Source organism: Protopterus annectens, chromosome 3.part1 (assembly GCF_019279795.1).
Source record: "Protopterus annectens isolate FY-2018-M chromosome 3.part1, PAN1.0, whole genome shotgun sequence".
In the NCBI taxonomy this organism is placed as follows: domain Eukaryota; kingdom Metazoa; phylum Chordata; order Ceratodontiformes; family Protopteridae; genus Protopterus; species Protopterus annectens.
In genome coordinates, this window is record NC_056732.1 from 1,372,088,803 (window position 1) to 1,372,113,535 (window position 24,733).

At 40.8% G+C, this 24,733-nt stretch overlaps 1 protein-coding gene across 1 annotated transcript in view; it reads left to right on the forward strand.

Annotated features, from left to right (window-relative positions):
- SHARPIN (SHANK associated RH domain interactor) overlaps nt 1-24,733 on the forward strand; it is an 846,773-nt gene that overhangs the window by 207,486 nt on the left and 614,554 nt on the right. Inside the window, exon 5 of the mRNA XM_044066299.1 lies at nt 10,554-10,644. Within this exon, the coding sequence (XP_043922234.1) occupies nt 10,554-10,644 (91 nt within the window). The remainder of the gene's footprint in view (nt 1-10,553; nt 10,645-24,733) is intronic.

Sequence of the window (24,733 nt, forward strand, 5' to 3'; positions counted from 1 at the left end):
CCACTAAGACCTGAGCTTTCAACCAAAGACAGGAACCCGCCAGGTCTGGTAAAGGGGGAGGAATGTAAGGAATGGCAAGCTAAATCCAGAGACACATGTGGTATCCCTTATTGCTGTGACCCCCACCACGCGGGATCAATATTGACTCTCCAGAATGCTCCCACTCAAAACTCCCCCTCTCAGAAAGTGATATTTTATTTTTGGCTGCATGCCTGGACGCTTATCAGTGCAGAGGCTTCCTTCAACAGGAGAAACTAGAATTACTTGTGGAGTACTTTAACTGTACTATACATAAAGAAGAGATCACAGCATGGATTCTGATGGTTCTCCCTAGCACACCTACACATGAGAACACTTTGTACTTTGTCACTGTTGAAGTATTCCAAAGAGATGCATTATCTCACCAAATAACCTGGCTGTCTGGCCAAGCTGCCAAAGACAAAACCTTCTGTAAAGCCATCTGTCCAATGTGTGACCTAAGCCTGCAAGAATAAAAGTCCATCAGCAGACGTATGAATGTAAATCTTCAGGCTGTCTTGCTGCTGGTCTGAACACAGGTCTCGCACCCATCGTTCTGTTGTAGATGTGGTTGTTAGTACTATTGGCCTTCTGGTTCAGGTAAGTGCCCAACTGGATGACCTTCCTCTATTTTTCTCAGTAGTAGTGCTGTTTATTGCTCTATTAGATGTCAACTAGGAGAAGTGAAATTGCAGTGGGCAGATTCCCTACAAGGATCTGCAGTCGCAGTGCTCTCATTTTTAGATGCAGCTTATGATTACAGAAATTGTACAGTCAGGCAGTCCATTGTTCCAAAGACTGTCTAAACTGGAGTATCATAATTACTGCAAGGAAACGCAGCTCCTTAAGTGCCTTGCCTAAGCAGTGATGGTGGGCCCTTCCACTCCCTGACAATCCCAGCAATTGAGAAGAAGAAAAACTAGGCCTGATATTGCGATTGGCCGTTTGGACTCTGACATGTCCACAGAGGTCATGGAACCCACAGTATGGCTTGACACCTGCCTGGACTACCACTGCAGTGACCTCTGCCAGAAGCTGGTATGGCATCTGAGGGTCACACGTCTAAAACAACTGAAGCTACCAGTAATGGTGAGAAGGGGGGACCATGCTTAATTTCCAAAGGACCACAGGCATACTGCAGATCCTCGTTAGGAAATATCCAGATCTCGTTGAAGTTAATCGGGGGTCAGAGCCTCTGTGCTTAAAGTAGACCAAGGGAAAAAAACTTTCCTTCCCCAGCAGGCATACAAAGAAAAGGAATGGATGGATTTTTCACAGGGCCTATTTAAGACCATTTGTTTCTTTTCCCCTCCCTTCCTGCACATCATTGCTACCTGCCCAACCATTGTGCCCCGCCTGCACTGGTTCTTCCAGCTACTCCATGACCCCCCCCCCCCCAGATTTACTCCAGTAATTGCTGGGACTGAGCACATCTGATCTTCCTTCAGGGGGGGGGGGGTTGGCTTATTTGAGTCTACCTTGTTTCATTCCCCTCCCTTATTGTGGCTTGTGGTATGGTCCAGGATAGGTGTGTAATGTGGGCATGTGGCATATCGCCCCGCCTCCCCCAGCAGCTCAACCAGGCCCACTGTTGTATGACCATATCCCCTCTGTCAATATTCCCTAGTGGAGTGCCTAGGGCCTATTTAAGACCATTGTGGCACACTGACTGCAATCCTTTTAAGGGACTGTTACCGCCACAATTTCTCAGTACAGTCCATGATCAAGACGGCCATTTTTTTCTGTGGATATTATGGATGACTTGGACTGAGTACTCAGCCTATTCATCCGAAATCCATTCACCATGTCAAGTGGCATCTGATGATGAAGATTCCTTTTCTCCTAATTACCTTGTTGAAAAAAGTGTTGTCTCCTCATAGCAAGACGTTGTCCCGTTCGATTCTTGGCTAGAGCGTCTTCTGTGTGGAGGCATACGTATATGGGGCATGCCTTCGTTGAAGGTTGTGCATCAGGGCTGGTAACCCGGTATGTAAAAATCCACTACCAGTCATTAGCGGACCGGAGTTCCGCTGTGGTGACCCCTAACCGGGAAAAGCCGAAAGACACAAACAAACCTTGTTGAAGAAACTTCATGTGGGGGATCTATTTTTAATGTAATGAAATGTTTTGAATGGGAATCTAAGCAAATTCCTGAAGTTCAGGAGAGACTGTAAACTCTTAGAAGTAGGTACCACTGCCTCTACTCCTTTATCCCATGTTCTGGAGGCTTCTCTGGATGCTTTTGCTTCCACTTCATTGCACCAGTCTCCCAGCCACCTGCTTCTACAAGGCCTAGGTATCTGAAGATTTGATCAAATGTCAGTAAATAAATTAAAATTTCTATACAAAAGTCCCATGGCAGACCCACCAGTGTTCTACATGCCACTGGAGAAACCCTCCAAATTGCTACCTGCTGGCAATGCTCTTCCTTCAGATAAAGACAGCAGGGCAATGCACAGGCTGAGGAAAAAGGTTTATACGTCCTACACTCTAGCCTTCAGAGTTCTGAGTTATTGGACTCTGATAACTACTTACTGTCTGCCCTCAACAATTTGAATAAAACCTAGATTCCTCAGGGTTGTGATGGGAAAAGACTGCATTCAGACAGCAGTTGCAGGACCTACTAGATAAAGCAGGACAACATGAATTGATGTTGATAATGGGCGACTTGAATGCACATATCAGGACAGACAGAGAACAGGATGAGGACTGCCTGGGTCCATGTGGGTGGGGCAACAGGAGCAAAGAAGGAGAGGCCATTCTAGACTTCTGTCTCTGTCTGGTAAATGGCTTGATAGTAGTCAACAAATGTTTCCAAAATAGTCATAAGATCACATACAAGAGTAGCCAACATGCAAACCGGGCAGACTTCCTGTTAGTAAGGAAAAGACACTGGGGTAGACTCCATGATTGTAAAGTTATCCCCAGTGAAAGTTGGCCTACATCATAAAACCAGTAGTTGCCACAATCAGCTGCAAGCCGTGGTCAGAGAAGGATCCAAGGTCAACATAGGCCAGACTGAAGACCTGGAAGTTGACTGGAGAGAAAGTACAGCAGTTCAAGAAATTACTCAGGGTTGTAGCACCCCAAGAAGCAGAGGAAATAGGTGGAGTTGAACAAGAATGACAACGCCTAAAAACAGCATACGTTAGGACTACAGAAAAGATATGTGGCTGAGCCAGGAATGGAAATATGGTACATGGAGAAAGCTGGGGTGGAATGCAGAAGTCCAGGAAGTCCTCAAAAGAAAGAAGGAGAGTAGGAAGAAGTGGGAGATGGAAAAGACTGACCAAGCTAGAAAGGACTACGGGTTGGCTAAGAAAGATGTTGCAATAGCAAAGAATTGGGCATTGGAGGCACTGTGCCAATTTCTGGAAAGTGATTCAGTAAGTTGCTCAAAGAATCTATATCTGGTTGCAAGGCAAAGACTGAAAGATAAAGATAGTCATATAGTCAGACACCCTTCATAAGTTTTGCAACAACCTGCTCACCAGCCCCCAGGGCATCAAAGGCAGATGGAAGGTGCATTTCCAGCAGCTTCTGAATGAAGAAAACCCCACAGAAGCTGCACTGCCCCAGAAACAGCCTACGATGAGAGAAGAGGAGGAGCCCACTCTAGAAGTAAGAACAACACTAAGGAAAATGAAGTCAGGGAAAGCAGCAGGCTCAGATGAGGTCACAGCATACATGATAAAGATGCTGGATGAGATAGGGGAGAAATGGCTCCTGAAGGTACTCATAGCAGTGTGGAGAGAAAGGTGTAGCCTAGATGACTGGAGAATAAGCATACTCATGACAGTGTGCAAGAACAAAGGGGACTTACACAAGTGTGGGCAGTACAGAGTCATCCAACTCATCACATTGCATGAAAGTTCTGGAGAAGGTGATTGATAAACTGGTACGTAGAGGAGTAGAATGCAAGATGGGAGATGAGCATTTTGGATTCAGATCAGGATGTAGCACAATTGACCTGATGTTTGCAGTGAGACTGATACCTGAGAAGAAGCTAGAGATGAGAAGAGAGTCTAAATGGGCATTCCTAGACTTGGAGAAAGCATATGACATGGTCCCAAGAAGGCTGATCTGTGCAGTACTGCGGTGATTTGAAGTCCCATAAACATTGGTAGAATTAGTGCGGGCTATGTACAAGGACCCAATGACTCAAGTACGAACATTGTTGATGACAGTATTATCTTTTTCATCATTTATGTAGTAAATTTATTCAGTGTCAATTTAATTTGTTCAGCTTTTTGCTCTGCTTGTATATCTTCAGCATTTAACACTACACCCTGTTCCTGGTTGATCTTGTTGGAGGAGTTAAGGTGTGTTTTTTCTTTTGGAATTTTATGCACTGCCGCAAACCCTAGTACTCTGACCTATGCCAGGAACCTGTGTTAACGGTGGGGGGGGGGGGGTGTTTGTGCTCCTTCTGGCCAATATGTGCCAACAATAAAGCCCAGCAGCCCTGGGTCAGTAATCTGCCAACTACTTTTCAGTTGGCCATCTGAGGTTGTGTGAGATAGCTCTGTTGAGCAAAAGCTTGGACATAAAACCAATCAACCTGCCAAACATGAACTAAGAATTTCTACAGTCCATACAGGATATGATTGGATAAAGCTTGGAAGTACACCCACTTGATAGTGATAAGGCTGGATAATGGAGAGGTCATTCTAGACTTCTGTCTGTCAAATTCCTTGATAATTGCTAATACATGGCTCCATGAGAGACCATCACAAGATCACATACAAGTGTGGCCAGCCTGCAATTTGGGTAGACTTGCCCTAGTAAGGAAAGGGCACTGGGGTAGAATCAGCAATTGCAAAGTCACCCCCATTGAAACAGTCCACCCTGAGTATATGCCACAGTCAGCTGAAAGCAGTGGTCAGAGAAGGTTCTATGGTCAACAGAGACTGGGCTGAAGACTGGAAGTTGATTAGAGGGGAAACATTCAAGTAATTACTCAGGGTTGTATCACCTCAAGAAGAAGAAATAGGTGAAGTTGAAGACTGGCAGTGCCTCAAAACAACGTGTGAAGACTACAGAATGGATGTGTCCATGCCAGGTTTGGAAATAAGGTAGATAAGGAGAGCTGGTTGTGGGATGCAGAAGTCCAGGAAGTCCTCAGAAGAAAGGAATGCAGGAAAAAGTGGGATATAGAAAAGGCAGACCAGGCTAGGAAGGCATACTGGTTGGTTAACAAAGAGGCTAAGAGAGACGTTGGCAAGAGCAAAGAACAAGGCATCAGAGGCACACTACCAGCATCCGTAAAGTGACTTGGTAAATGGTACAAAGAACTATATCAGGTTGCAAATCAAAGACAGAAAGATAAAGAAGATGGTGAGACACCCTTCATAAGGGATGTCAGCAGCAACCTGATTATCAGTCAACAGGACTTCAAAGGCAGATGGCAGAAGTACTTCCAGCAACTTCTGAATGAAGAAATTCCCACAGCAGCTATGCTGCCCTAGACGCAGCTTATGATAAAAGAAGAGGGGAAGCCCACTACAGAAGTAAGAACAGCACTATGGAAAATGAAGTCAGGGAAAGCAGCAGGCTCCAGTGAGGTCAAAGCAGATGTGATAAAGATGTTGGGTGAGATAGGGTAGAAATGGCTCCTGAAAGTACTCATAGCAATGTGGAGAGAAGTTTATCCCAGATCACTGGAGAGTTGTTGCTGTATATTTCGGTTTTTCCCGGTTAAGGGTCGCCACAGCGGAACTCCGGTCCGCTAATGATTGGCAGTAGATTTTTATGTGCCAAGTTGCCGGCCCTGACACAACCTTCAACGAAGGTGCACCCATTCATGCATTTCTCCACACAGAAGACGCTCTAGCTGAGAATCGAACAGGACAATGTCTTACTGTGAGGCGACAACGCTACCGCAGCACCACCACCGCAGCAAGTATCCCAGATCACTGTAGAGTAAACCTGATAATGCTAGTGCCCAAGAACAAAAAGGGGCATTTACAACTGTGGGCAGTGTAGAGTTAAACTCCTGTTACACTGCATGAAAGTTATGGAGAGGGTGATTGATAAACGACTACCAAGAATAGTAGAAAGTTATGGAAGATGAGCAGTTTGGATTCAGATCAGGATGTAGCACAACTGACCAGACATTTGCAGTAAGACATATACTTAAAGCTAGAGGTGAGGAAAGAGTCCAGCTGGGCATTCCTAAACTTGGAGAAAACATATGAAAAGGTCCCAAGAAAGCTGATTTTTGTCAGTACTCCTGTGATTCCAAGTCGCGAAAACATTGGTCGATTTTTTAGTGCAGGCTGCATACAAGGACCCAGTGTTGCAAGTAAGAACATTGTCCAGACTCAGAGAGGTTCCCTCTCGGAGTGGGTGTGCATCAGGTTTCACTTCAGAGCCCACTGATAATCATACTGTTGATGGATTACATTAGCAAACAGGTTGGAGGGGGACTGATCAACAATGTTGCTGTATGCAGACAATGTGACATTACAGGCTGGCTTTGAGCAATTTCAGCAAAGAATATGGGAATGGAATGCAAAACTGAAGGCAGTTTGGATGAAACTGAGTACAGAAAAGAGAGTTGTAATGGCAGCAAATGGGAGAAGTTAGAAGAAGCTGTCAACTGAAATAGGAAAATAATGGAATTAGTTAACAGCTTCAAGTATGTGGGAGGCATGGCTGTGGAGAAAGTAAGTTTGAATGAGAAGGTCAGAGCTAGAGTTGGAGGGGATTCAGCCAGTTGGCACAGAGTATCAGATGATGTGAATGACAGAAGAATGCAAAAGAAGCTAAAAAGTAAGGTGCACAAAACAATGCTACAGAAACCTGTTACAGGTTGATATAATGGTTAAGGTGTTTACCTTGCAGACATAAAATGCAAGGTTTGAGTCTCATCTTTGAGGGAAATTGTCTATGCTTAAAATGGCTTACAAGGGCATCTGGCCTAGTACTTGCTTATGAAAGGCAGAGCAGTTGAGGAAACTAGAGGAGATGGAGATGACGTGCCTGAGATGGGTGGTAGGGTACCCATTGTGGGCAGATGAAATGAAGACGCAAGATCAGAAGCCAGTGTAGCTGCAGTTGCAGAAGAGGTCAGAGAGAGCAAATTACTGTTATTCAGGCACGTGTTGAAAAGCAGAAGACAATCTGATGATTTGGGTAGAAAGACAGCAGGAGGAAACATGGGTGTCCAGCAAAGGGATGGATGGATGCTGTGTGAGAGAAGACCTGTGACAGCCGGGCATGAGCATTAAAGGTTGAAGAGTGGCATTGAATAGAGAGAGACAGTGACAGAGGAGACGACAGCTCCAGACCCCATGTAGAAAATGGGGAGAAAGGATAGGGGAGGGGAGAATATCAGTCTGAAGGAGATGAGAGTACTTATACAGGCCCTGCAGGTTTTCTTCCAGTTTTGGAAACCAGGTTCGTTAAGAATATTTACAAGCAACAGAATAGTCATGGGGTACATAAGAAAGAGGGAACCAGATCTTACTGATTGTGCAGACTGGCTTTTTGACATTGGAACAAGTCCCAAAAACAAACTTCTCCCTCCAAGCAGTTTACATTCCTTCACAGGACAATGTCCTGGCAGACTTTCTAAGCAGATCGAGAAGATCCCCATAAGTAAATATTAAACACTGAGAATCTTCCAAGACATAGTCCACAAATAAGGGTGCTACTGATGGATCTTTTTTTCTCCATTCCAAAACAACTTGCTCTCCTTTGCACCTGGACCTGCTGCCCTCAAGCTTGGGAGATGGATGCAGTGCCTTAGCTTGGAAGGGAGGTTCCTGTATGCCATCTCTCTTTCCTGTGCTGTTTAAGGTCTTGCTAACAATCCAAGAGAAATGCTCAGATTTTAATTGCGACTCCCTGATGGCCAAGGCAGCACTGTTTCCCCATTCTCTTATACCAAGGACCATCACCAGAAGCTTTTCCTCTGCACTTGACTTTCTCGCGTAATAGAAGAGCTCACTACTTCTCAACCTGTCATGTCTCAGCATGACAGTATGGATGATGGAATTCCGATTCCATTTAGGCACCAGTTTTCTGAGGACATGCATAAGATTTTCCAAGAGACAAGAAAACCTGCTGCAAGAAAATCTTGCTTAGCAAAATGGAAAAGATTTACTATGATGTGTCTGGCTAGATATCGGGATTGAATACATATTCACTCTGAGACTATAAATTTGTACTGTTGGTAATTTTTGATTGTCTCTGTTGAAAATACATTTGGTATGCATAGTAAATGTTGGGTATTTGTTTGGGATCTGCTCTTTTCTTAAATGTTTTTCTTAAAGAAATGTTTTTAAAAAATATTTCAAAGTCTGACTTTCTGCTTAATTGTTTAATTGGAATATTGCCAGATTGATTGAATGTAATTACGTTGATGTGGGTATATAAAGGACTTGAATGTTTTTCTAAAATTGTTCCATTAGAAGGCAAGAAGCCTTTGTACCAAAACGATTGCATCAATAAAACACCTGTCCTTGGTTGGCATTTTTGCTCCTTTCATTGTTGTGGCATCCTATGTTTCTAGAGAGTTATTTACTGGATGTGTTTTGAGTCACCGTTCAGCTTTATCTGCATGCCTACCTCTAGACCCACAGCTTCTGACCAGACCAGAGATTAACTGTTAAAGGGTGTACTCCACCTGAAACCTACAAGGAAAGCTATCTTCCTTGCTTGGGACTTCAACTTTGTGCTAGAGAAACTAACTCTCCCTCGTGCTGAGCCAGCAACTTATGCCTTTCATAGATTCTCTACTTGGAAAACTAATCTTCTCGTGGTTCTCGCCTCGGCCAGGTGAGTCTCCAAACCATATGGCAATTCCTCACTTTCTTATTTTTTATAAGGATAGTGTATCTTTAAAGGGCAATCCCTGCTTAATACTAAAAGTAGTAGATGAATTGTCCCTCAGTCAGGCCATACATCTTCCCACTTTTTTCTGCATTCCACAAAATAAAGGGAGAAGTTTCTCCATTTCCCTGCATGTGCACAGACAGCTACAATTCTCCCTTAACAAGACCAGAGATTCACAAATCTGACTAATCCAAATTAGGTAACAGTTTCAAAGCAGACTGTTAATTGGATATCTAAAGTCACTTTATTTTGCTTCTTTCCATGGCAAATCCTTATCTTCTCCAGCAAAAGCTAATTCTACTAGAGCAGTGGCCTCAGTTGGAGCCTTTTACAAGCAGATTTATTCTAGAACAGTTTTAGAAGTGGCCACTTGGGTCCCCTGTGCATACATTCAGTATGCATTACAGAGTGGATACCTTTTTCTACATCCTGAGCTGCCTTTGCCACGTCGGTCCTCTGGATTACTAGACTATTGACTTATCGCTCTTCCATCCACTCATCACACCGCTTAAGCTTTGTGAATCGCACACTTTTTTTTAGAATGCTGCCACTGTGATCTAAAGAAGACCAGTAGTACATTTATGTAATAACTGTTGCAGTATTCATTCCCTGCTTGTCTTCCACTTTTTCTGATTCTTCTCTTTTTCCTCATGGACCAAAGGGTATCGCTGTCTTTCTGACTCTTCCCTCCTGTCCGCCTAGTTTATTTTGTCTCTCAGGCTTTTTCAAACTTGGTGGCTAGGAAATATGAGCATTTACGATCATACGTCTGCTTATGTACCCTTGTGACTGTAGGCTTAGGTCACACTTTCGTATATGGCTGTATGGAAGGTTTTGGCACCCTGGTTGAATGTCCAGGTTTTTTGGCAAGATAACCCATCTGTTTGGAGTACTGAAACAGTGATCAGCAAGACATCTACTGTTATGTTAAGTTCTTACACAACTGTACTTTCCTCAAGTATCACTGGAGTCCATTTACATATGTTAAGATACCAAGATTTTTCTGTTCCCATGTGTAAAAAGATGTTTCATGGTGGAGCCATCAGTGTGCCTGGAACAGGGAGAAGTATATTCGGGCTCCCCAGCCAATGATGGCCCTAAAACCAACTCCTCAGACATTGGATAGAGGCCCAGGCAGCTCCTCAAACGCTGGGCTTACTAGTTGAAACGAGGTTACCTAGGTCACAGTCCGAGCATCTTCCCTCTGCATCACAGTGCCTTAACAGTTTGTTTGCATTTATTTACTGGGATATAATTTAATGGACCATTTTTCTGAGGATAACTGAGAAGGGAAGTATTGAAAGATACCACACACAAGTGAACTTATGAGTAATGTCAGCAGACAGGACTACACTGGGTAAGTAATGTAGGCAAAAATCACTGCAGACCTAATGCAGTTGTATGAAGGTTTTATAATACAGTAAATATTTTCAGATTGATCAAAACTGTAGTACCATTATAACTAGCACTGATTCCTTTTAATACATTGCTCATTATTTGAGAAATAGTACAAATGTTAATGGTACCATCTTTTGGCTATAGACTATAGTCACTGAGCACCAGATAATCCTGAAACTGCTCTTTCTCACTCAAGTTTATTTTAGGTTTTGTATAGGTCCATTTAGGCCCATGGAGAAGAACATATATAGTTGAATATTTTACTCTAATCTTAATGTAATTTTGAATATTTTCAGCGTGAAAGTTGGTGTAGAAGATGCTACTTCTTCAGCAGTTATTTCAATGAAGGTCTTCCCTTATACTACTATAGAGACTTTGAAGCAGCAGGTAAGTGTAACATTTTCCTTTTTTACGGGGTAGTCAAAATTAAGCATCCTTTTTTGTAATTGCTTACTGTTTAAAACATTTTTGAGTAGTACATTTAAGTAACACATCTAGGTTTTACTTTTCCTTATCTCATTACTAAATACCTCATTCTGTCTAGCTTGTGTGGATGGGCATCCTGTTCTGTTGGCATGGGAGGGGGGGGCGGTGTTGTCAAGATTATTGCTTGTTAAATTCTCAAGTCCTTATTCTCTCTAACATTCTTTTGAGAACTGTAAAAGTAACATCAGTAATGTGGAAACTTTGTCCTTCTGTTCGGTGCTTGAATGCCAGCTGCAACACTTCATTGTCTTTGTGCTTTAGTGGTGCTTCCACTCACTGATGATGTTTTGTTTCTGTTCCCTGCCATTCCAAAGCAACAGTCTTGTAATTCTTTTGTAAATTCCTTTTAACTTAATTTGTCCATCGTTTTGATCACATTTTGTGTAGTGCTTTCAGTGCATTGCTTTTGCTCAGTGTGCCCTAAAACATGCAGTTGATGTGTTCAAGTTTAAATTGTTTAACTTATATATATGTATGTATATATATGTGTGTATATATATATATATATATATATATATATAATATATGTGTGTGTGTTACATAGGTTTTGAGGTAGTGTTTCTCATCTGACTACAGTTGGATATCTTCCCTCGCTGTCTTCAGCATAGCTGTTTTATTTGAAGCTGTCACACTCTGGTTCACAAGCCTTGTGCTTGCGCTTACTGTGTTTTCTACCCTGGGAGGGTATTCCTAATCTCTGCACCCACTGCTTCTTTTCCGTCATTCACAAAATTGAGATTTCAATCATTTTATTCATGATTGAAAAAAATTCTACATTAGACGCCTAGAATAACCTTCTTAACTGTTCACGTGTTTGCCATTCCGTGAGTCAGTTCTTTACTGGTATTGCCTAGACCATTTAGGAGTGTGATATCTGTGTCATAGGTTGGTACTAGGCTGTCGGCCCTAGGGCCTATACAAGCCCTAGCCATAACAATTGCCTGGATATTTCTTCCCACAGTATTTACTTCCCTGGACCCCTGTCTAGCAAGGTGACTGACGTGATCCCCGGGGTGAATTTCCTATCTCCCATCCAATCGTCAAGGTTCCTTTTGAAGAGGGCAAAAGAGGTGCTCTGCTTGACATGTATGGGCAGTCTGTTCCAGAGTATGGGGAGTCTGTGGGTCAGGAACCTATCCCTCCAGCATGTTTTGTGTCAGTAGAGCTGGCATTTCTACCTAACCACCCAAAGACATGAAGGATAAATTTGGGCATGTTTAGTATCATGCAAAACTGATGTAGTTGAGTCCACAGTGTGGAGATAGGTAGAGTAGTGCCTTGTGTAATCCCAGGGTATCACAAAAACACTGAGAAGGCAGTGGATACAGTAAGCAGCCATTACAGTACACTTTTCCTTGAGTAATCCTTTACAAAGATGGAAACTTGTCTCAGCATGTTGTACTCTTCTTATCTACTAGCAAGAGATTGAGTTTGTACCTCTTCTGCTTTGTATATGTTGAAGTCTGTGGAAGATGCAACTCCCTGGCAACCACCTTGTCGGTATGCATTCATCTGTGATTACTAAGCTAATGGCACAAGAGCCTTTACAAGCCTAGTCAGTAATACCCTGGATATGACACTATTATGTCTTCCCCAGGTATGGGCTGCATTAGTATGAGGGCAGTGGGTCTTTGGGTGTTGGAGCCCTGAGTCATTTTACAGACTGTCTCTGTCCATAAGGGGCAAGGACAGTACCTGAGAAGTGAATGTATGGTTCCCCATCCATTTATCCAAATTCTTTTTGAAGGGAGTGAGGGACAGACTTTGTTTTATGAAGATGGGAAGTTTATTCTATAAATGAGGTAGCCTTTGGGATGCAAATCTCTCTCCAGCGAGTTCTGTTAGTTAGAAATAAGGTTCAGGTTCATGTGACATGTTACCCTTGTATAATTCTTCTTGCGAATATGTAACATTTTCATCAGAGCTGGATCAGAGCATGCCTTGTAGGTCAGGAACAAGTCTCCTCTCAGTAAACGATACGAGATCGAGTAAAAGGATAGGGCCTTTAGTTGGTCTACATAAGATGTCTTATGCTTTGTATTTCTTTAATGAGAAACCTCTGGGGCCACTCTGGTTGGTTGAAGTGCCTGGTTAGGTACATGCAAAAGGGAGCATTGTATTCCATTATGGGCCTGAAGAGGGCAAAGTACAATGGCATTGTTACTTCCTTTGATCTTGAGGCCATGCCTTTACTTATAAGTTGAGCCACACAAAAGGATTTCCTCTCTACCATAGCTACCTAGTGGTTAAAGTTTAGGTTACACCTAGCTATGTTCCTAGGTCCCTAACCACTGGGTCTACTTTTAGGGGTGTGCTGTCATTTTTATAATTTGCAGGGATTTCTGATTTACGGAAGGGTATGATTATGCATTTTTTAGCATTTAGTCAGAGACCATGGTTTTGGTACCAGTCATTTGTCATTTTAGGTCTGTTTGTCAGATGCCAACATCATTTTGGGATTCAGTGATGGCTCCCAGCTTACAGTCAGCAAACTTGGTGAGCCAGAGGCCTCCAATATTGGCATTCACTTCAAAGAAGTATACACCAAACAGGAGAGGTTCCAACACTGAGCCGTGTGGGACACTGCTAGTAACAGGTTTCATAAGTTTATCTGTAATCCCCAAGTGGGCGATTTTGTTGAAAGCTTTGACCAGGTCTAGGTAAACGTTGTGTACTGTTTTACCCTTGTCCGTGGCCCTGGTGACTTTCTTGAAGTCCACCAGATTGAGTGCACAAGTCCTCCCTTTGACAAAGCCAAATTGGGTCTAGTCTAGTTTTTGAAGGGTTCCTATGTCGTTATTGATCAGGTCCATAATAATTCTCTCCATGGCCTTGCAGATAAGACTGGTCAAGCTTATTGGTTTGTAGTTCCCTGGGTCAGTTGATGGGCCCACCTTGTGCAGAGGGACAACTGTTGCGGTCCTCCATTCCTCTGGGACAAAGCCCATTTGGAGGCTATGGTTAAAGATTGTTTCTGGTGGCCCTGATAGATTTTGTTTTGAGCTATTTAAGAAGCATCCTGGAATGTTGTCAGGACCCTTGGAGGCAGTGTTTTTGGCTTTAGCAAGTGCAGTGAGGACCTGTTCCTTTGTAGTGACTGGTGTTGTAGGAGGTGATTAGGGGAGAAGTTTGAACTGAACTTGTCTGCAAGCAGATTTACTGTAGTTTCATGCTTGGGTGTAAGTGTTGCCATTTATGATTAACTTGGCACATTGCTGAGCATTTCCTTTGCGGTTAGGAACGTAATTTAAAAAAAAAAAAAGTATGGTTGTCTTTCACTTGGGAGGCCATGTTTCCATTGTGGTTTACTTTGGCAGATTTCACCACCTCTCTATTTTGTTTGCTTAGACTAATGAACGTCTTTTTGCACTGATTTGTCTGTTCCTTCTTGGCTTTGGAGAGGAATTTTTTCATTTTGTTGGATAGCCTATTTATTCTAGGGGTCCACCAGGGTGGTTTATTTTTGCCAGTAATTATAGGTTTGACTCTGGCAGGTACTGGCTCCTCTGCATCTATGAATGTGGTTGTATAGTGCTTTTGTGTATAACTCGAGTAAGCCTCAGTGTCATCCGAGTTCAGAGGAGCTTGGAAGTTAGTTGTCAGTTTGAGGTAATTGGCCTTAGCAAAGTTCTTAACAGGTTTGGAGTTTGATAGCAGTTCTAGGTTAGTTTTAAGGAGATCATTTTATGGTCAGATCTTACCAGAGAGGAGTTAATGCACGGGAGGGAGCAGCATCCCCCCCTTGTTCATGAGTACTCTAGGATGTTTGCATTGACGAAGTCCAAAAACCTCTGAGCAAGTGAATTATGGTCATGTATGTCTCCCAGTTTGTGGAAGGGTAGTTGAAGTCACCCATAAGTATGGTGTAAGACTGAATGTTAAGAGATTCCAGTAGGTTTAGATAGGAGGTGTAGTATTCCAGACTCATGTTAGCTGATCTGTAGCTAGCAAGGATATGATAGGGAGTCGTACCTGTGGTTAGTCTGGCATGGAGTAGCTCGAGTGAGTCATGTTGTTGGACTAGTCTAGCAGTGTCCTTGTATGAGCATTGTGAGGCTTCGGTACTTCCTGTTGTGGTTATGTGGCCAGAGCTATTTTAATAGCCAGCTCCTCTGAATGTTTCATTGAGTGGCCAGGCAGTTGCTTGACTTTTCATTCTGGGCCACTGTTTCTTCTTTGCAAGTCTACAAGGTCCTGATGGCCCATAGTAAGACCTTCCCAGACCAGGGCTGCAGAGAATTTGCCACCTGTGTCACAGTTTGACATTTGGTGAGACGTGACCTGATGGGAATGCACTAGTACAGAGTAATGCCAGAACCATGCCTTGTTTTCACTTCTTCTTGCCCTCTACCACATTCTGCAGGTACTCCCCACACATCAGTGCCCCACTTTCTGACATTATGCACTTTGCCCGTTCCATGTGATATCCCTCATATGTTGATATACACCCCACTGAACCCTTGAGCTGGATATAAGAGGAGTGCCTGCTTGCCTTCTCTGCCTGAGAAACTGAGCTTCTTTTTCTCTGAGATTTGCATCAATGATGAAACCTATCTTGTGTGGATCACTGCAGCAGTTTTAACATAGACTTTCAGAACTGAGCATTATTCCTCTTATCCAGGCTGTGTATGTCACCCTACCTCAGATGGCTTTAGCTACTTATTATGTAAGTGACATCCTCTGTCTTGAGTTCTTTTTTGCCGTGTTGGTGAATGCTTCAAGAAAGTATGATTTACTTCATTCAGTCAAGCTGTGTGAGTGAAGAACAAGCAGACAAATGCTTCTGTAACTTATGCACTCTAGCCTTGCAAGCCAGCAGGCACTGGAGTCCAAAATGCTCCTGAAAGCCACCTGTATACCCCTGCAGAAGAACTCCAGGGCATACCAACTTAGAAGAACCTTTGTAGATCTACATGACTCAACGGTTGCACAGGGAAGCCTTTCTAGATCTTGCAAGTGGATGGGGGGGGTGCATCAGAGGTAAACTTATCTGAATCTTTGAGCAAGAGACAACTGAGAAAATTCTGCTCTAGTACAGCATGCAAGCAAGTTTGGGCTATGGATACCTTCTCCCTGGATTCCTCCATTGGGCAGACTTGTTTGTTTTTCCCTCCTAATTTTTCCTTAGTATAATCCAAACGATGGAGGAGGAGATTGCCCCTTTTTGACTCTGACAGCACTAGTTCTTCCATTTTCTACATATAGCATGGAAGAAACCTGTCCTGCTGCCACAGCATGTGAAACTTCTGAAGGTAGTGCAGAAGATCTCTTATACATCCAGTTCTGTGTGGTGAAGCTAGAAGCTTGGAGGATATGACCTTATTGCCCTTAAGACAGCTATAGTCCTAGGTCATGCTAATTATGAGGAACGTTAGACAATGAGCTGCTAAGAAGTCATGTCTAGCAAAGGAACTTCCTTTTGATGCTGAAAGAATAACCAGAACCCAAAGCAGGATGATGTTCTTCGTGTTTCACTGTTGCAGTCATCACATTTGGGTTATCCGCTTGCGGCAGCCTTCAGTCGGCCTGATTAACAAAGTCTTGGGTCCTGCTTCGGTTGCTGTCTCTTCTTCCATGACGTCAGGTCGTCAGGGGTATAAAACATGCAGCCAACGCCATTACATCAGTCTTTCTTGCCGTGCGGTGCCCGAAGCAGGGGCAGTTTGCAAGTGCCGGTCGGCCAACTCCTGAAATTTTCGTTTTTGAGTTTCAGAACCGAAGTCTTCAACTAAAAGCGAAGTACCCTGTTGGGGAAACTTTTTCTTGCTCTTAACCAATGTCAGTAAATAATTGCGTTACTTGTGGAAAGCAAATACCTCATAAAGATTTTCATTCGTACTGTATTCCTTGCCGAGGCCCTGACCACGACGTACCTCGCTTGTCTGTTTTGTGCCTTATTTAAACCTTGAACTATCCATCGGTATATTTTCGCTTCTAAATATTTTGGTGCTCAGTTCAGTTATCCCGATATGTCTTCGATAACCCATCCAACTACCAGCATTCCGAAAAAATGTAAAGATAGGCAGAGACAGGCCGCCTAGGTCCAAAGCTGCCGATGATGCTTCTCCTAAGCCAGTTTGCTGATACTCAGTGAGGCGCTTTCACAGCCCCTGATACCTGCTACTTCAGATTCGCAGGCCTTTACTGAGACCCATTCGGAGTCCGGTATGCCGTGAGATGCTTCAACTGTGGAACCTGTGGATGTCTCTACCTTGGATGGGTCTGGAGCCCCTATGCAGGCACCTGCTTCTGAGGGTGTATTCAGGCCTACTGACTTGTGTATTAAACCAATGCCATCCTCTTAAAGGCTTAAATCTCAAACCATGCCTAGAAAACTGACGCCCAGACCTCATGGTCAGGCCTCTATGCCTAAGAAAGACAAATGATAAGAATGGCTAAAGACCTTCTTACTTTAATTAGGGGAAGCCAACCTTCCCCCCTCTGAGACGTAGGACTGAGTTTACTTATGATACTTCTGACCAGGATTCTGAATTTTCAGTTTTCTTTGATGACCAGGATTTAACCTTATCTACCTATGGAAATTCTGATGCTGAGGACTTTATTCCCTCTGCTTCTCCCCCAGAGGATTTCTCTTTTGGAGAGACCTTGCATATTCTCAGGGAGCATTTTCGTTGGGAAAGTCAGGATTTCTGTGATTCTAAAAAGAGGCTTAGGGATTTCTTACTCCTTCCCCAGCACAGGCCTTTAGGCATACTCGACATATGGTGATGATGCTTTTTTGGAATCTAGCTTGACTCCTGACTCTTTACCTCCTGCTCCCAGAAAATCTGATAGATATTACAGGGTCCCTGACTCTCAAGTTCCTTTTTAAAAATCCCTACTGCGGATCCTGAGACCATTTCACAGTGACCCAAGGGCATTAAAGCTACTACTGACAAAAATCCTACCCCCTCTGATAGAGACTCCAGGGTGCTGGTAGATGGAGTAAGAAGGTATACACTTCTGCATCCTTGGCCATTAGGGCCTTAAACTGCCAGTTTCATATGTTAAAGTATCAGTAGCATATTATTGGATTGCTTAAACAGAAAATTATGTTGATTCCTGATTGTGCTGAAAATAAGGATTTACAGGATTTACTGCATTCAGCCGAACAGGTTGGAAAACATACTTTGCAATGTGGTTTTGATTCAATATAGGCATCTTGCAGGGCTGCTGTAACTGGGTCTGTACTTGGAAGGCATGGTTGGCTTAAGGAGCAATCCTTGCCAGATCATGTTAAAGCGAAATTGCTGGATGCTGCCTTAAACCAAGACAGCCTGTTTGGCAACAAGGCAGAAGTTCTTAAAAAGATGGAGGAAAAAGCTAAATCCATGCAAACTGCTAAAGCTTTTTTACAAGTACAACCTCCAAGGTTTAGTAGGCATTGGCCTTCCAAGAATTGGTCCTTTCCTGCCTCTTCCAGACCTTCTCAGTCCAAACCCAGATCCAGCAGAGCTCCCAGGCTTCAGTCCCAGGGTACACACAGGACTAAGCAGAGGGGGGCCCCCACTTCCAAATCTGGGAGTAATAAAACTCCCCCCTATGGTAAACTGTCTCCACGACTTCTTTTTAAAACTTCCAAGCGCTTCTCAACTGACTGCCCCTTTGGGGGGAAAGATTGCTCTTCATGCCAAGAACTGAGAATTCTTTACCCAGGACAAATGGGTTTTAAATATTGTGTCCCAGGGATACAGATTTCACTTCCACATGTTACCAACACCAAGCAGGTAGCCAATCTACCCCCAAATCAGTGGGCAGAGGCCAAAATGCAAGTACTTCCTCTCTTAAGCATGTGGGCTATTCACTTGGTACCAGAAGAGGAAAAAGGACAAGGTTTCTACTCAAGACTTTTACTGGTACCCAGAAAAGACCATTCATGGCATCCTATCCTGGACCTGTCTACTCTAAAAAAGATGCTGACTCTTCACCACTTGCTCCCTATGCTAGGCAAAGACGCCTGGTTGGCAACACTAGATTTAAAGGAAGCATACCTGCACATCCCAGTCAGGGAATCTTGCAGAAGATACATACGCTTCAAAGCAGGCTACATGCATTATCGGTTCTCTGCACTGCCCTTTGACTTATCTACTGCGCCCAGGGTATTTACAAAGTGCCTAGCTCCAGTCATTGCATTTTGCAGGCAAAGAAATTTTCAAATATACCCATACATGGACAATTGTCTAATTCAACCATGAAAAGGATTGACTGGAAGAAGAAAGGATGCTGCTCGTACGAGTGATAAGCTTTATTCCACTCTATTTCACAAATAGACATATATCATGATAGTGCAAGCAGAAAGGTTAAGCGCTTTCAACTGAACAAACTCAGTCTTCATCAGAACAATGTTTCCATATACAAACCTAGTATATATAGTAACTGTTGCTAGTTAGTTTAAAAAATTGCGCCAAAACTTTTAAAGTGGCAGCATACAAATCCGTAAAACACCATATGAATAATCGCTAACAAAACATAGTATTTAAACTAAATAAAATCACATAACCAACATGAATATATAACCTAATTACTATGTATTACTGTGTTTAAAAATCGTATAAAATACTATATACAGATATTGCCTACTATATATAAAAAACTACCAATAAATATAATATACTTAAAAGTTACTACTAAAATAACTACCTTAATAAATAAATACTTGAAAATACATTGTGGAATTGATAATAAAACTGTACATATATACATGAACACATGAATATACATGAATAATGAACGTGTTAATATATATTTTATGCATAAAATCAACCTGATATAGGGAAATAATCAATGTACTTCTAAAAACGGTTTGATGCTGATATGGTCATTAAGGCCAGGATATCTTGTGGCATCTGTCCTAATCTGCCATATACTTTCTTTAAATGCCAATTGTACTTTCCAATTACCTGCAAAGGTAGCTTGGTTGACTTGATCAATAATACTAAACAAAAAACTATGTTGGTCCCCTTTATCTGCTATATGTCTATATAGGGCATTATTTTTATCCTTCCTCCGTATTCTATAAAGATGTTCATAAATACGTTTCTTTAACATCTTTTCCGTCTTCCCTATATAGAATGCAGTGCAAACATTACATTTGGCAATATATATAATTAGTTTACTATTACAGTTTCCACCTAAGCTTTTAATCTCCGTATGGTTAATGTCACTTAGCGTGAACTTATCAATAGTATTAATATATGAACATTGATGGCAAGACCCACATTTACTACTTGCTTTAGTACCTTTGATAAAATTGTCCCTTTTCTTATCTGTTTGTTCTAACATCCTTTTTAAATTAGGTGCTACCTTATACACAATAACTGATTGTTTACCTAATGTCATTTCTAAGTTATTGGATGAAGTAACATCCCAATGTCTTAATAGTATTTCTTTAATATAATGTACATATGGAGAATAAGTTAAAATGCATACTCTATTAAAATTATTTTCCTTACATGAACTAGGTTCGCCTACTGACTCCTGTATACCTAACAATGGTTTATATCTATGTCCCCATTGTGAGGAAACATATTGCATAGTATCATTAAGTAACTTGTCCGGATAGCCTGTTTTCTTAAACATGGAATATAACATCTTGATGTCTTCTTCCATAACTTCCTTGGTAGAAGACATCCTCGCTACCCTTATACATTGCCCTTTAACTACATTTTTAAACATAAAGGGTGGATGATTACTATTGTATTGAATATAATCGTTAGAGAAAGAAGGTTTCCTATAAATTTTGGATGCATACCCTGTGTCCGTATTACTTATATATGTGTCAAGGTATGCTATTGCTTTTCTGTCATAACTGTAAGTAAATTTTAAAAAATTTTAAAAAATCTGTTGTATTATTCAGGAATGTAATAAATTCATCTATCATCTCTTCAGAACATTTCCATATAATAAACAAATCATCCAAAATATCTGGCATAGAATACGACATGATTATAATATTGACTCTTGAATAAAAATTCATTTTCCCATTCTAACATAACTATGTTGGTGAAAATGGGCGCGCAAGAGGCTCCTATTGCTACGCCCATTTTCTGCCTAAACTCTCCTTGAAAAGAAATATAATTAAAATCAAGAACAATAGACATCAGTTCTGTTAATACACATATTTTGTCCCAACTATATCCTGAGTATTTCTTAAGACTATTAGTGAAAAAATCTAGTCCTGTCTCTTTTGGTATACAACTATAGAGATCGACAACATCTATAGTAATAAAAAAGTTGACTCCATTTGTCTACAGTAAGGTTATTCAAAAAACTCCGAGTCCTTCATAATGTGGGGTACAACTTTATATATATGTTTAGTCCATGTATCAATAAGTACACCAATATTATATGTTTTGGATTTGGATCCAGAGACAATAGGTCTATATGGTGGATCCTCCATGGACTTATGCATTTTAGGTATACCCACTATTTTGGCTAATATGGGATAGTTAGTTTTAAGAAAAGTATAAATCTCGTTACTTATTCTATTATCAATCAAGTATTCTTCCAGAATAAAGTCTATCCTTTTGTACCCTATATTAATTTCATTCAAGGAAATGACTTCATAATTTCCTGAATCATACAATAAATTATGTATTTTGGTATTGTAGTCTAAAGTATAACAAATTACTATTCCGCCCCCTTTATCAGGTTTCATAATACGGATATCTTTATTCTGCATAATGTTATTTAAACACTTCCTTTCTTTCTGTGTTAAATTATCACAGTAACTATAATTTCGTCCTATATTTCTATGTATATCATGATTTAACCAATATATATCTTTATTCACCATCCGTTCATAGTTGCTTATTTGTGGATTACTAACTGGTACATATGTACTTTTTTTCTTTAACTTAGTAAATTGATTAATATTTTCATTGTCTTGTGAAGGACCAAATTGTACAGCCAAATTAAGTCTCCTGCAGTACAGCTTGATCTCCTTGATAGTATCCACTAAATTCATTCCTACTGTAGGTATAAACTTCATACCTTTACTCATTAAGTCAAAGAATTCTTGTTCAATAATCATATCAGTATAGTTATATACATTAAATCCATTGTACGTAATCACTATCTGTTGTGCTTTCTCTGTGTGATCGCAATGAATAATGTGATGTTCATGTGAACCCTGACTTGGCTGATTGTGAAATATACTAAATTCTTTCCTAGTGTCTTCAATGATAGGAAAATTAACTTCTTCACAAACTGTAACATCACTATTATTCAAATTTGGATCACAACTAGAGAACAATGTATGAGTAGGGGTCAAAGTGAACCTACAGGAAGATGCCAAAGCTACATCTGCTGGATTAATTAATTCCATTTGCTGTAAGGGATGTTGTGCTTCGGGGCGGGAAAAAATCTGCCCCCCCCCCTCCGAAAAATTTCTTCTTTATGAGAGCTCCTTCTTCTATCTCTATATTGTACTTTCTCTGTATATGTATTCTCTTTCCTGTCAGCTGGCCATACATATGCTCTATTATTCTCATAAGCTTCAACATCCCTCATTAATTTTCTATTTTTACTCTCAAAAATACTCTTGGCCTTATTCTGTGTAATTTCAAACTGTTTGTAGTATAAATCTTTCCATTTGTAAAAATCACGATGTTTGGTGATGATATCATTCATACATTCAACCTCATTGGCCAAGGTAATCATCTTCTCATCATTATATTTAATCAATGTCCTAAGATATAACAAACCAAAATTATCAAACAATTCATTTAATTCTTTTTTCGTTTCATTATTATAATTAATACCCAAAGGTAACTTGAAAAATCTGATTCCTTTAGGTACTACTTTAGTATTAAGGCATTTTGATAAATAGGCAATATCTATTTTGGTATTTTTATACTGTAAAAGTTTTTTACTAAAACTAAAAATCATCTCTCCCAAACTATTTTGTTTAAAATGTGTAATATTAAAATTCATAGTTTGTTCCTTGTTAAAACCATAATCAAAATTATAATCATCACACATAAATTGATTAATAAACCCACTTTGCATATTATCACACATACTATTGTCCAAATTTCTTCCTTTATAATCATTGTGCTCAAAACATACGTTTGTTCATATTAGTAGAACTTAACATATGTGTAACAGTACCTTGCTTTTCACATATATCCTTGCGTTTAGTGTTGCCATATTGTTTAACAACTTGTCGTTCCTTTGGTCTTGCTCCCAGTTTTTTATTTTCCCTTTCCTTACAGTTTCGCTGAAAACTGAAATCAAATGTGAAGTCTTCACTTGGGGAAAGTAAACAGAGTCCCTTGTTTACTGATTGTCCCTTTTGACTCGCCTGTGAATGCAAACTGTTATTTAAATCGTTCCCACATAAGTTAGGCATATCAATGCAAGTGTTGTTACGATGGTTACAAGCTAGATTGTCTTTCAATAACATCGGAAACTCAATGTCTGGTGTATGCACTAACACTTTGTCCTTAGTGGGGTAAATTCTATTTATGGGACTACAACCCTGTTCATTCCGTGAATGGTAATGAATTCCATAACCATTTTCGTTGTGCATAGAACTAACGCAAATCTTTTTAGTATGGGCGTGCTGGGACCCAATATCACTGTGGTTACTTTCCAAAGAATTGACTGATTTCTTGCGCTCCAGTAATACTTCAGTGAACATGGAAAGTATCTTCTGTACCTCCGTTTTAAGAGCCGTAACATCCGTTCGGAGTTGTGTAAAATCTTCACTCGACAATGAAGCTGGCGTACCTTCCTCACAACCTGCCATATCCAAAAAGCAACAAACTCAACCAAAACGCTGTAGAACACTACAATGGAACCATGAAAAGGATTGACTGGAAGAAGAAAGGATGCTGCTCGTACGAGTGATGAGCTTTATTCCACTAAATTTCACAAATAGACATATATCATGATAGTGCAAGCAGAAAGGTTAAGCGCTTTCAACTGAACAAACTCAGTCTTCATCAGAACAATGTTTCCATATACAAACCTACTATATATAGTAACTGTTGCTAGTTATATATATTAACACGTTCATCATTCATGTATATTCATGTGTTCATGTATGTATGTACAGTTTTATTATCAATTCCACAATGTATTTTCAAGTATTTATTTATTTATTAAGGTAGTTGTTTTAATAGTAACTTTTAAGTATATTATATTTATTGGTAGTTTTTTATATATAGTAGGCAATATCTGTATATAGTATTTTATACGATTTTTAAACACAGTAATACATAGTAATTAGGTTATATATTCATGTTAGTTATGTGATTTTATTTAGTTTAAATACTATGTTTTGTTAGCGATTATTCATATGGTGTTTTACGGATTTGTATGCTGCCACTTTAAAAGTTTTGGCGCAATTTTTTAAACTAACTAGCAACAGTTACTATATATACTAGGTTTGTATATGGAAACATTGTTCTGATGAAGACTGAGTTGTTCAGTTGAAAGCGCTTAACCTTTCTGCTTGCACTATCATGATATATGTCTATTTGTGAAATTTAGTGGAATAAAGCTTATCACTCGTACGAGCAGCATCCTTTCTTCTTCCAGTCAATCCTTTTCATGGTTCAATTGTCTAATTCAGGCAGAAAGCCAGGACATGCTTTTGAATCATCTGGCCTTTGTACAAAGGGTACTAACTTGTTTGGGATACACCATAAACGAAAAGAAATCACACCTTGGTACCCTGTCAACAAATTATATTCCTGGGTGCAAGTTTGAATACAACTTCCCAGATGGCTTTCCTCACGCCGGAGAAACAAATTCATTTCACAACCTACTTCAAACAAGTGGCCACAAAACCCTGCTATATCTGCAAGGCAAATACTACAAGCCTTGGGGTTCATGGCCTCCTGCATTCTTCTAATTCCATATGCAAGACTGCATATGAGGAAACTACAGTGGTATCTAAAAAGTCTATGGTGTCAACATTCTCAGGATCTAGAAGCAGTGATTCCCATCATACCTTGCCTATGCCTAGAGTTCCTTTGGTGGG